General features: G+C 41.1%; 1 protein-coding gene across 7 annotated transcripts in view; it reads left to right on the forward strand.

Annotated features, from left to right (window-relative positions):
* Positions 1 to 13339, forward strand: part of FRYL (FRY like transcription coactivator) — a 460530-nt gene that overhangs the window by 406473 nt on the left and 40718 nt on the right. For all 7 annotated transcript variants that reach the window (XM_073608470.1, XM_073608466.1, XM_073608467.1 and 4 more), the window contains 5 exons: positions 559 to 656; positions 2760 to 2930; positions 6558 to 6698; positions 10082 to 10276; positions 10389 to 10550. In XM_073608470.1, the coding sequence (XP_073464571.1) occupies positions 559 to 656; positions 2760 to 2930; positions 6558 to 6698; positions 10082 to 10276; positions 10389 to 10550 (767 nt within the window). The remainder of the gene's footprint in view (positions 1 to 558; positions 657 to 2759; positions 2931 to 6557; positions 6699 to 10081; positions 10277 to 10388; positions 10551 to 13339) is intronic.

The following is a 13339-nucleotide window of genomic DNA, read 5'->3' on the forward strand; positions in this document are numbered from 1 at the left end:
CACAGATTTGTTATCAACTCAGTAGTTTCCTTTTTGATATTTAGTAAAATTATCTGAAATTGTGTTTGTGTGTAATAGCAATTCATGGGTAGAGGTGAGCTCGGCATCCTTTGAACTCCTCTCTAGCCAAACTCTGAACAAGCACTTTTCTTATTACGATTATGACCTCATATCTAGCTGAACTTGTGCTATTTTTTTACTCCAATAGGCTGTGGGTCATTCCTTCCCCGCATCCCATTTAAACAGAGAGGTGGCCTGTGAAGCGGGAATGACCCAGCCCACAGCCCATTGGAGTAAAAAATATCTCATATTTAGTTCAGCTAGATATGAGGACACCTGAGCACGTCTGTTCATGGGTATTGTACAGCTGTAGTGAAAGTTGTGTGGCCAATTTGGCCCACTGTAGGGTTCACCATAGTAGTATACAATTATCTTATTATGTCAGACTGCAGACTTTTGCATATCATGTGTAATAATAAAGTAATAAAGGATATTATTGCTTTTTATATAGTAATGTGATTATCTTTCAGCATGGCTGACCATGTTCTTTTTTGGCAGGGTTTCCACTTAATATTTTGTGCCTATTACCGCATCTAATTCAGCATTTTGACAACCCAACGTCATTCTGTAAAGAAACAGCCGAAAGGATAGCAAAGGTGAGTAAACATGAACACGTTTACATAGAAACTTATTGGGGTGGCAGAAAAAAAACAACAAGACTATTGAGTCTTCCCCTTTTTCTAATTTGTTTTAGGCATCATGCACACTAGACATTCAGCCTCTATGCATGATATACTGGAGTTTTTCGTGTGGGTGGAAGACAACACCGTCCAGCTCAACCACTGCTAGCAGCTTGTAAATCTCTGAGGGAATGCACCCAGGGAAGAAGACTGCTTGCGTTCTGGACATTGATCCCTGATCACATACTGTCCTTAAGGGCTCGTTCACACCATACATGCATGAAAACTGATGGGAAAACCGCACAGATTTTACTTGCAGAGACATCAGTTTACATCAGTTTTCATGTGCGTTTCAGGCAGTTTTTATGCACATTGACATCAGTTTTCATGCTTGTCAGTTATGTGCCCTGTTCACACCACAGTGGTGATGTCACGTTAGTTTTATTTGGGAAGAAAACTGCATGCATGTTGTATATTCCTGTGCAGAAAAATAAATCTGCATGTGATACTAGTGTTGTGGTGTGAACAGAGCACATTAAGAACAATTTTTTTTTTGTGCCTTTACCAAACGCGTGCAGAAAAACTGACATTTCTGCACATGGTGGGAACGAGGCCTTAAAGTGGTTTTAAAGGTAGAAGGTTTTTTTTATCTTAATGCATTAAATTAAAAAAAACCCTTCTGTGTGCAGCAGCCCCCCTAATACTTACCTGGGCCCTATCTTGATCCAGCGATGTTGTACATGAGAGCCTTGGCTGTCCGGAGACTCTCCCTCATTGGCTGAGACAGCAGCGGGCGCCATTGGCTCCCGCTGCTGTCAATCAAAGTCAGTGAGAGAGGGGGCGGAGCCACGGCTCCGCGTCTGACTGAACACACAGAGCAGCAGCTTGGGTGCCCCCACAGCAAGCAGCTTGCTGTGGGGGCACTCCTCAGGAGGGAGGGTCAGGATCGCCGGCGAGGGACCCACAAAAAGGAGGATCCGGGCTGCTCTGTGCAAAACCACTTGCACAGAGCAGGTAAGTATGAAATGTTTATTTTTAAACAAAAAAAAAAAACAAGACTTTCATATCACTTTAATGTTAGTGCATCATCCAGCTGCAGCAGCTTTTTAACCTCTCACAGAGTTTTGCAGGCTGCTGGCAGCAGGGCCTGTGCCCTCCATCCACATGAAAACGCCATGATCTCATGCAGCAGGGCTGAACACTCAGTAAGCATGAGGCCTTATTTTGTTTTAACCTTTTGGTTTGATATTTGTTTATCCCAAGCATTTTTAACAAGCATACTAATTAATCAGAGTATAGGGTTATTAGGATGCACGGTTTTTAGAGTCATCATACTTGGCTTCTGGCTTCTGTAGCAGCAGATGTGAAAATCATATTCCATATCATGTAGCTTCAATACATTGAAGACAGAGAAGCATTAAATGGCTTCTGATGAATTGCTGTTGGTTGCTGCCTTAGTTCTTGCCTGTTATAAAAGATTTACTGCCTGTTCCATGCTGAGAGTATTAAGGTGACTCTGTCAATTAGAGAAGTATGAGAGCTTCTGCCTACTGAAATTGTCTGATATGTCTGATGTCAGTAATTTTGAATCAGAGGGCCAGAACAAGTATGCTGTAAATGAGTGTCTGAGTTCCTTTTCTATGTACTTGTTCAGGTAAAGAATAACTGCTTGGAATGTAGCACTCTCAGAAGTAGGTGAGCAAAAGCAGTCTCTCTTATTCCCCCATGACCAATTCCTCTTTAAAGAGCATTGCCCCTGGATAGAATGGGAAAGTGTTAACAACATATGTCACGTTTGAGTCTATTTTTGGGGTGTACCTCCTTATTAGCGACACAACCTTTGCAGGGGTCCTAACCTTTCCCTGCTTTATCCAATATAAAATAAAATCATGGAGTCGGGCTTAATACCTACACCTAAAATTAATATACAGTATTAATTTTTAATAATATGTTAGTGAAATGTAAAGCAATGTAGCTGGCTGATGTAAAAAAAAGTTGAACACTCTCCAACTCTCCTGTTTGGGGTTGTAGTTAAGTATTAGGTTGCCCACCTTCATTATTTGTGTTTTTATGTAATAGGTTTGTGCAGAAGAGAAGAGTGCCACCTTAACAAATTTGGCCCATATGATGAGCCTTTACAGCACACACAGTTACTCCAGAGACTGTGCCAATTGGATCAATGTTGTATGTCGATATATCCACGATTCCTTTTCGGATATAACCTTCAGCCTGGTCACTTATCTCGCAGAGGTAAGAATGAAAGTTAGATATTGTACTGGCTGTGACCATATGACAGACTTATCCCCATGTCATACTTAAATCCGTTTTCATTGGAAAGACACATTTTACAGACAGATTTTTAAGTTTAAGTACCACTGGAAATGCAGTAAATGTTACATCCTTTTAACTAGATAAGAAACATACTTAAGACAAACTGTGCTGTGGAACTCACTTAAAGAATAACCATCAATTGCCTATCCCTTTTGTTGCTCTGATGAAAAATCATTGCCTGTGTTTATAACTCATCTTTGATCAGTCCCAAAGTAGCTGCCTCTACCCCGTTTATGGGTGATACTGTGCTTCCAGCAGCCAGACGGTTATTCTAGTCATCCTATATCGTGTTGTTTTTGTCTAGAGACTTGAGTTTCCAAAATATACAGTTTTAAAGTGGGATTCCACTCAAATTTTTAACTTAATCTTACCCCCTTCAGTTAATTGCATAGATGTTCAAATGCCGCACGAAAATTTTTTTTATCGCTGTAATTACCTTTATATTGTACTTTATTGTGGCACTTCCTGTCTCTCCTCCCATGGGAGTAGGCGTGTTTATTGCCTTTCCCCAGCGCCGCACTGTCTCCTGGGAGCTTAGTGTCAGGCTTCCCAAGATTCAGTGCGGGAATAATGATCATGCTTGTGAACAAGCTGTGAATGAACAGCATTCACCGCATCCAGGAAATCAATGCTTGTGGGCTTCATATGCTCACAAGCAAGATGGAAACAGCCAGCATCACATTTTTAAAGTTATTCTTCAGTACGAAAACAGAGGCGGAAATATTACACCCAAACTGTGAGTATTATTTTGGGATTAGCAAAGTGTCTCAATTATCTGAAAAAAAAAAAAAAAGATTGGTCACCGGACTCCCACTTTAATTATCTATTCTAAGGAGACCACCTATGTAAACCATTAAATTGCTTCTATTTCAAATATTGTGTGAATATATATTACAGGGGGTCCCCAGGTTACAAACAAGTTAGGGACTGTAGGTTTGTTCTTAAGTTGAATCTGTTTGTAAGTCGGAACAGGTACATTTTTTAAGTGTAGCTCCAGCCAAAAAAACTATTTTTAAGCTTTTTGGATAGCATAAGGAAGGGTTAACACCCCTGTAACATTTGTTTTTCTGTGTGTGCCCCTGTTCAGAAGATTTCACCTCACTTTCTGTCCCAATGACAATTGGATTTTGAAAATTTTGGGTTGTTGTGGAAACAAGCCTTGGTGATAAAGCATCAGTGGAGGTACCTTTTCCCCATAATAGCTCTTACAGGAGTGAATTTCCCTTCCTAGGGGTAGATTTCCTCTCACTTCCTGTTGTCTCCCTCCGTTTGTAAGTAGGAGTCGTTTGTAAGTCGGATGTTTGTAACTAGGGGACCCCCTGTACTTCCTCATTCCCTGGGGGGGCGCAGGTTTCAGAGCTAGGTTGACAAGAGGATTTGGACACTGACCAACAATGACCTGCTGTTATTGTAACTCCCACTACCTAACTCCCATTACCAGCATGTCTCTGTTTTTTTTAATGGTGGCCTACTCTACTGAGAAGTTTTTTTTCTTCAAGAAAGCAAGTTTCACCAATCAACATCTCTTTATTTACTGCTGGAGCTGATCTCTATATGCAGCTATCTGGATCTGCATATCCTCAGCAATAGCTTTGGAGAATGTACTTGGACCCTGCACTTGGACGATTGCGGGGCCAGCTGGGAATGTGTCAGTACCTGAGTGTATGGTTTTTATCTCACTTTGTGAATAGGTGGAGCATTGAGAATTGCCTATCACAATCGTTGGCCAGCTTTATTTATTCTAATTTTCCATTGTTTTTTGTGGAAAGGATTCATGAGTTCCCATGGCTTAGCCTTATTCCTTGAGCTGCGTTGTCACTGCCTTGCAGTGCAACATGTCAGCTCCCAGATACACAGGGAACAGTCTCGCTGTTACAAACCTGATTGCTGACTATTAGACCACAAGCATACTTCCACTCCTAACCCCACAGAATCTATATCTGATCTGCCTTCAGCGAAGCTGTCTCATAAGTAGCCCGAACGTTGCTTAATAGTTAATACAGTGTAACTTCTAACTCCCAAGCAACTTCAATTACTCCCAGCTTTAGAGAAACAGTTCAAGCTCTTATTGATACTGTGAACACCACCTTGAAATCGGAAAAACAGCCTGCAGCTTCCATCAGTGCTGCTAACTGTTTAGGATTACATAAATGCCCTAAAGCTGGACATACAATGATAGATAAAAATCCAGCCAATTCCTCAACAGTGTGAATGAATGATTCCACCGCTGCTCCTAGTGTATTTTCACAGGTGGTCCCACCGGCTGTCAAAATACCTAAGCAGGGCCTGCACCTGATTGGATACAGCCACTGTTCTGCAGTGTTTTCTGCCTGGCTCCTTTGAATTTTTATTCAAGGGATTTTGGGTGGAGTCAATTTTGTCTGATTCATGAGGATCCAGCCCACATTCTTATAGTGTATGGACAGGTTAGGACTACCAGGACTATCCCGGTGCATATGTTGGTCCCAGATTTCCTTTATTGAGATTGGGACACTCCTGATAAGCTTTTCACTCCTACTAAATATTTGTCAACTCTTTACCCATTTGAGGAGTGCGTTTTGAAGAGTGTTCCATGCCTTCAGTATCCCATTCTAATAAAGCGCTAACAGCTCCTATAGAGGATGCGCCTGTTTTTAAGGATCCCATTGATCAGAATTTGGAGAATCTAACTGTTGAGACCAGGGGTATCTCTGAATCAGTGATTCCAAAAAGTCAGGATTTCTACTTCCTGCTAGGTGTACCCTAGCCCGTCGAAAGCATAACTCTATTGGTATGAGGAAAGGAGTTTTCATCCCAGGAAATACTCAACGGAGTAAATCCCCACCTTTTGGGCCCAAATCAGTAGTTGGCCCTGAGTACCATCAAGGGCCTTGCTGTCTTGTTTCAGAGACCCCTAGTTTATCTTTTTGATTGAGACCTTTGTTCAAGGTGCTTCTCATGTAGCCCTGCTGTGCGTTCATCTGCATTACTGTGGGATCTGAATTTTGTACTTACTGTAAAATCAGTTTCTTAGAATTCATTGAAGGACACAGGTCCCGCCCCTCTGTGTCTATGATCTTCCCCTTAGTATTGCTTTTCTACAAAACTGAGGCATGCTGGGGAGTGGGAGGTGTTGTACCTTCTGGTCACTGTTTTTTTTGTTGGCCAGTATCCAAACCCTCTTGTAGATTGCAGTATAACCAATTTGCGCCCCTCAATGAACAAAAAAAGGATTTTCCAGTAAGTGAAAAAATTCAATCCATTTTAGTTATTTAATTTTGTTTAGCTAAAGCTGTGAATGTTGTGGTAAATTGATTATATTTAAGGGTCAGTCCACCTAAAACAGATCGTTCCATTTTTTGGTAGCAGCGAAGTCATTTTACCTCTTAGCGAGTAGATTTCTTGTCTCTAGTGGAGAAATCTCTATCTGAATAACCAGGCTCATACCTGCTGCATTTATTATAGGGAATGTCAGGGGTGGGCGAGCAACATTCCGTTTTGTCAGTGGACTTTCCCTTTTTATTCCACGTGTAATCAGTTTGTGTGTTTCTCGTCTTTGTCTTACAGCTCCTGGAGAAGGGCCTGTCCAGCATGCAGCAGTCATTACTGCAGATCATCTACAGCCTCCTCAGTCATATTGACCTCTCCACTGCTCCAGTGAAGCAGTTTAACCTTGAAATTATAAAAATCATAGGAAAATATGTTCAGGTAGGGATTTTTTCTAGATCTAGATTTATCTAGCAGGTGGTGTGTGTGTGTATATACACACACACAGCAAGGATTTTCATTGTTGTATGTGCACTATTACATGCATTCTCCTCTTCAGTGCAATGGCAATTGTCCCCAGAGCAAGGAACTGGTTTGTATTCACATTCATGTCTATCATTTAATGTGCTCAAGAGGTTTTTTTTTTTCTTTTTCCTGTTTTACCCATAAAAGCCAGATGTTTTATGACTTGTAATTAATTTCCAATATCCTGCTCTGACAGAAGCATTTCTTTTTTGGCTCCCGTCAAAACCACAACATTCTATAATGCAAGGTTCTGTGCAGGAAAGCCCTAGAGCACTAAGCCAGCTTGATGCAAACTGCTTTATATATCTTAGTGCTTGGCCGGAACACTTTATTCAGGAGCACTCAAATGAAAACACTGAAATGAGGTCAGCTTAGCAGTACAAGCAATACCATTCTCAGAACTATATGTGACTGTAGAGATGTACAATGCAGCTTTTTAGGTCTTGAGGTCTGCTTGTATTCCACAGAAGAAAAGGCTTAAAGGGGTTTCAAACGCAAAACCAAAAATGAAATATATTGCAGCTGTGCATGTGCAAAGTGAATATGAGGAAAGTTGAAGGGTCTCAATCTCTTTAGATTAACCCTTTGGCCCATTGAGAGCATCTCAACAAAAATGAAGTTTTTGTTGAAGAGGGTGACCAAATTCTGATTTGTATCTTAGTGCAGACGTCTCGGAAAATGAATACCTTTCTGGGGGGCATACCGTACACCAGCTGTGTAAAGAATGCTTCCAGGTTGCCTCATTGCAATGAATTTTTCAGAGAATTACAGCGCTGCAAATCAAATAGGAATGGTCATATACATTTGTGTCATGCATTTGTGATTAAAGTCATTCAATTACAATGCGACTTCTGTATCAATTGTTTATGCTATATTTTTTTTTATTTACTGTTTTTTTTTGTTTGTTTTTTTTTTTTTGTTTTTTTGTTTTTCAGTCGAGAGCATAGTTACCCACTTTTAAATGTGGTGACTGCATTAGGTTTTTCTTTTTTTTTTCTTAGGCTTTTTTCCCACTGTTTTCATGTGGCCTGTAATACACCTCCTGTATTAGGGTGCCTACACTCTGGATGCAGGAGCAACAGAGGCACCTTTGGATAACAGCATTGTTAATCTGAGAGGAGGGAAGTGTTAGATGTACGAACAGATTTAGATGCGCTAACAAATTGAAGCAGAAATTCAGCTAATACTTTATAAGCAATTACAGCAACAGTTGTTCTTTTCCTTTTGAGATAAAGATTTGACATAAATAAAAGCTGACCATTATAAGCACAGTTGTCAGTGGTAAGTGGCTTTTCTCCTCAACCCTGTAACTGCCACATCTGCAGGGCAACTTGTTTTGTTGAAAAAAAACAGACTTATTGGTCAGATTGCCAGGTAAAAATGAAGTAAAACCTAAAAAAGCAAACCAATACAGCCACCATAACTAAGAATTGGTAAGCTGCAGTATAATAAATGTTTGCTTTTGGGTTTAATACTGCTTTAAGGTGAAAAAGAAACCTAAAACATGCACCAGATTCAGTGCTGTCAGCACATAGGATGGGCCCCCAGAATAGCAGACATCAGGCCCCATTTGAATGTATCACACCTGTTATGCAGATGTGTATTAAGACCACCGTCCAGTCCCTTTCCTTCTGGTAAGCCTCATTTTTGGTTGATTACTGTTCGTCGGCAGCGTACCTATTCACACTGGCGATTAGGGCTGGTGCAAATTGTAGCAGCAGTTCCTCCTGCAGCTCTCAGAGGGTAGGTGCGGCTGGTGGCCTTATTCACGATAATGACACCTCCTGGCTCCCTATTCACAGCTTTCTACACAGCCAGCGATTACCTGTAGTGATTGCTGCTGGATGCAGACAAAGTGCGCTGGCTGTGTAGGGAGCCAGGAGGTGTCATTATCGTGAATAAGGCCACCAGCCGCACCTACCCTCTGAGAGCTGCAGGAGGAACTGCTGCTACAATTTGCACCAGCCCTAATCGCCAGTGTGAATGTAGCCTATGTATGTGCTGTGGGTGGGGAAATTGCAGCTCAATTGAAATCTGTGTTGGGGGCAGGGCAGCACCCTCTAGACCTGGTAATGCAGTATTTACTAACCTGGCGCCCCTGTATTCCCTGCTACTGGTGCTATTGCAAAGAAGGCAGCCCCGGCATCCCTCCAGGGGTGCATTTGCCTGGCTCGTCGATGTAGGCTTCTGTAGCTGCTATGTTTGCACGGCATCCCTGGCATCTTTACAAAAGTGTATGGCCCGGGCTTGTCTGTGTCAGCCGCCATGGCTGTTCTGCTTGCATGGCTTCCCTGGTGTCCATCCAGATGGGCATGGGATGCATGCTAAAATCCCTGGGGCCACAGGGTTGGACACCTCTGGTCTAAACCATCAGAAAAAGAACAAGCATTTTGGAACATGTGGATGCAGCTTTTGTTCTTTTAGTGTGTATATATAGGGTTACAGCTCAATCACCGTGGGAAAATGCAACGAGTATTTCCTGTCTAGACCACACAACCACATCTGTAATTGTACTTGAGTATCAGAAAATCCCATATTTAAGGCTTATGCCAACACAAAATAAAATTTAAAAAAAAACACATATGTAGTACTTATTCAATACACGCACATTTTCCACTGTATCCCTTTAAAGACCATGCAAATACAGGACAGCACCTGTAGATCTGCTAGGAATGCACTCATATCTTAAATTCCTACTATAAGCTGGCAACACACACTATTTTTGTGGACTGACTGGTGTCAGCCCTGCCAGCTCTCTTTTGCTAAACTACTCAACTACTCCCACTGTGTTCTTTTCTATAACATAGGGACTAATTGACTTGTAGTCAATAGGTACAGGGAGGGCTAAATGGTATTTTTGAGATAACACATTCAGGTAGCACAGGAAAGTTATGAATTTCTGACAAGATTAACAAGTGTTTTTGCACTCATAAAATAGATATAACAAAACGCTTGCAATAGTATCGTTAACAAGCCAAAATGTAGCAAATAAGGGATTCATTAGTTAGGGTTTACAATGACTTTCTACACCTGCTTTCAGTGCTTATTAGATGCTGAGAGATGTGTAAAGTAGTTGGCACCTGCCCTCTTCTTTTTACTGACTCTTATCAGGGTATTGTGTCCAACCATTAGAATATTTCAGGCTGACCAACTTTCAGGTGAATAATTGTGTTTAGTTCCAGATTTTGGTGCTGCCTGCTACTTGACTTGTTGTTTTTTGCCTCTATTTCTGCCATAGTTTTTGTGCTTGTATTATTCATCTCTTAATCATAGTTTTATTTTACTATTTGTCCTGTCAGAGCGCGTATTGGAGAGAAGCACTGAATATCCTTAAACTTGTGGTCTCCCGCTCAGCCTGTCTTGTAGTGCCAAATGACGCTCCAAAATCCTACAGAGATATAGGCTCACCCGAAATCTCATTTACAAAAATATTTAATTGTGCCTCCAAAGAGCTACCTGGAAAAACATTAGATTTTCATTTTGACATATCAGAGGTGAGATACCATGTTGATTGAGAATTGATTGTTCGTATTTCCATTTCTTTTCCTGCTCCCGTCTCCAACACATTGCCAGATCTCACTTATTTTGGCCTGTGTTTGTTTGTAGACACCAATAATCGGGCAGAAGTACGGAGACCAACACAGCGCTGCAGGAAGAAATGGGAAGGCAAAAGTCATTGCTGTAACTCGAAGTACATCCTCCACTTCCTCTGGTTCTAACTCCAACGCTCTTGTCCCTGTGAGCTGGAAAAGACCACAGCTCTCTCAGGTAATGGAGCCATTCAGATGACAGCTGTATTGCATAATCTCCGAAAAGATAAGTTATCCTTTATAAAGGTACCCAGAAAAGGAATATGTTTATGTTCTCCTCATCGTGGTATTCACCACTATGAACAATCAAGAGTCGAGTTTGTTTGTAACAAATGTGCTGGATTGGGCACTAGATGTCCCTCTGTTTCCAGAATATGGTTTTTAGGTTTAAACCCGACTCCGTGCACATTTTTTTTTTTTGCTATAAATTTAAAAAAGCAACTTGGGCTGCAATACATTGTTTTCCTCTAAAGTACCTCTTTTTGGCCAAAATATTTCCTCGATCTTCCAGGTTGAATGATGCCTAGCATCATCAATTCAGTGCCCCTCTCTGATTTAGTAAAGACTGCCCTGTACAGGAGGACTAGGACCCACGTGAACGAGCCCACCAGGAAGCTGTCATTGTACTGGGCCAATCACAGCTGTGCACATACATGGGGCGTGTATACGTTTGACTGCAGAGTGCGAAATGCCTTGAATGCAGATAATTGGTCCACTACATTGACAGCTTCCTGGCAAGCTCGCTCACAAGGGTTCAGACTAGATCCGAAAGCACCCGAGCTCATCCCTAAAAAGGACTCTGTGACATTACATGACTGTCCTGAAGACTACAGAAAAGTTAGTATAAAGGTATAAAAAATAGCTGAAAAAGCATGCTGGGGGAGGAAAGGAAGGGGGTGGCTTGGTGGAAAACTAGTGTGTCTGGAGTTTAGCTTTGAGTTCTGATCAGGCTGAGGAGCCGACTATGGAGGCAGTGTTCAGGTAGCCAAAGCACTTGATTCATCCATCCATGCTGTCTAGCACGAATGAAGGAGTCTGCAGGCTGAATATATAAAGTTTGTGTATGGCCAGCCTTAAAGTTAAGCTGGCCATAGACAGGTAGTTCTGGCTGAATGAAAAAAAAAAAAAAGCTTAAAGTGGATGTAAACCCCATTAATGAAATTTGACCTGGGCACATATATCTGTAGTGTTTACTTCTCTCTCTCCGAAGCCCTAAGTCCAGTGCTGCTGCGGTCCTCTGCTATCAGCATGATAACTTCTGACAAGGTCTCTGACACAGGAGATAAAAGCAGCTGGAAATTTTTGTCATGGATGTTCCTCTGCCTATGTGGTGGGGGTGTGTGCTTTTCCTCCAATCAGCTGTCCCACAGTGTATGTCCAGACTCCCCTCCCACTGCTGAAACAGGAAGAACATTTTCTAACATGATGTGCACTTTCTAAAGGAATATGGCAGATTTACATGTATATCCGATATATATAACTTATGTAGAGAGATTTGTTTCATCTCTGTGTATCATCTGAGGCTGTTCACTTCACTGGGTATATGTGAGGGTTTACATCATCTTTAAAGTGGAATTTTACTCTCTCAACCAACATTGACTATTTTTATTCCTTATGCTGCTAGCATTAGTAAATAGATTTGTTTCACATTTCTTCAGTACTTCCTGGTTTCCAGGCCTAGGCAAATGATGTCATACATCCCAGGAGACTTCAGGGGGGAAGGAGAGAAGGGGTTTTCTCAGCTAAGCACACTCTCCCGCCTGCGTCCCTGAGCAAAGGTCAGATGGTTCCTAGAAGTAAATGCTATATGAATTATCTGCCCTTACTCAAGATGACCACGGCCAGAATTGCTAGGGGGGTGTTTTTCAAAGTGATTTTTCAGCAGAATAAAGCATGGAGACATGGGTGAGTTTGCTTTGAATATTAAAAATACATTAAAAAGCATTTTTAGTTTGTGGTGCTAAACATGCAGTGTAATTCCACTTTAAGATTCCTCCATTTCTCCAGTACGTTCCTTCAACAGAAGTCGATCAAATGATTAACTTCTGTCGCACATAGTTGACCACACTCTGATTGAAATTCACCAGGTTCAGCAAGGATTCGATCAGTCTGTGACCAGCTTTAATCAGTAAACTGCACACAGTAGCTTCTACCCAGTGGAGTAACTGCACTTTTGTTGAGTAAAAAAAAAAAACTTCTCCTCTGGGTGGTCTATGTACATTGCAGAGATTTTACAAACTTTTGTGCAGATTCCTATCTGTTTCTGCTCTTAAGGGAATAAAGCTGTTTGTGCAGAGTGAATCTGAATGGGAGTGCCGTTTTCATTATCAATCAGCCGATGCACTTGCAGTGTTTTAATGAGGAAAATTGCAGAGTCTGAATCTGTTTAGAAGTGATTAACCCTTTGGGAGTAACTCACAGAAAATGACATTTTTGTTGAAGATGCCTAAAATCTGACTTATCTTAGTGCAGACCTCTGGGAAAATCAGTGAGCTAATCACACAAGCAAGAAATGACATTTCTGGGGAAGATCTGTACACATAAGGTGTACAGAGGACCTCCAGGTAGCCATTTTGCATTTTACAGAAAATTACAGAGCTACAGATTGAAAAGGAAAGGTAATTTTTAATAACATTCAATTACAATATGACTTGTGTAGCAATTATACTGTATATGCTATATATATATATATATATATATATATATATATATATATATATATATATATATATATATATATAATTTTTTTTTTTTTTTTTTGCTTCTTTCCCCCCCCCCACAAAAAAAGGAGAAAGTTTCATTGGCACACAAATAGTTCATCTCCTGCTGTGTTTTGTCAGATCTGGATCTTCTACTTAATCTGTGCTGAGTAGTTGGTTTATCCTGCAGGTCAGAGCTTATGTGAAGGAATTCCAGCAGCATCCAGATTTTCTTTTAGCTGCTTCCACGGTTTATATGTTCCCTTCA

The sequence above is a fragment of the Aquarana catesbeiana genome, linkage group LG01 (genome assembly GCF_042186555.1).
Source record: "Aquarana catesbeiana isolate 2022-GZ linkage group LG01, ASM4218655v1, whole genome shotgun sequence".
Lineage (NCBI taxonomy): Eukaryota > Metazoa > Chordata > Amphibia > Anura > Ranidae > Aquarana > Aquarana catesbeiana.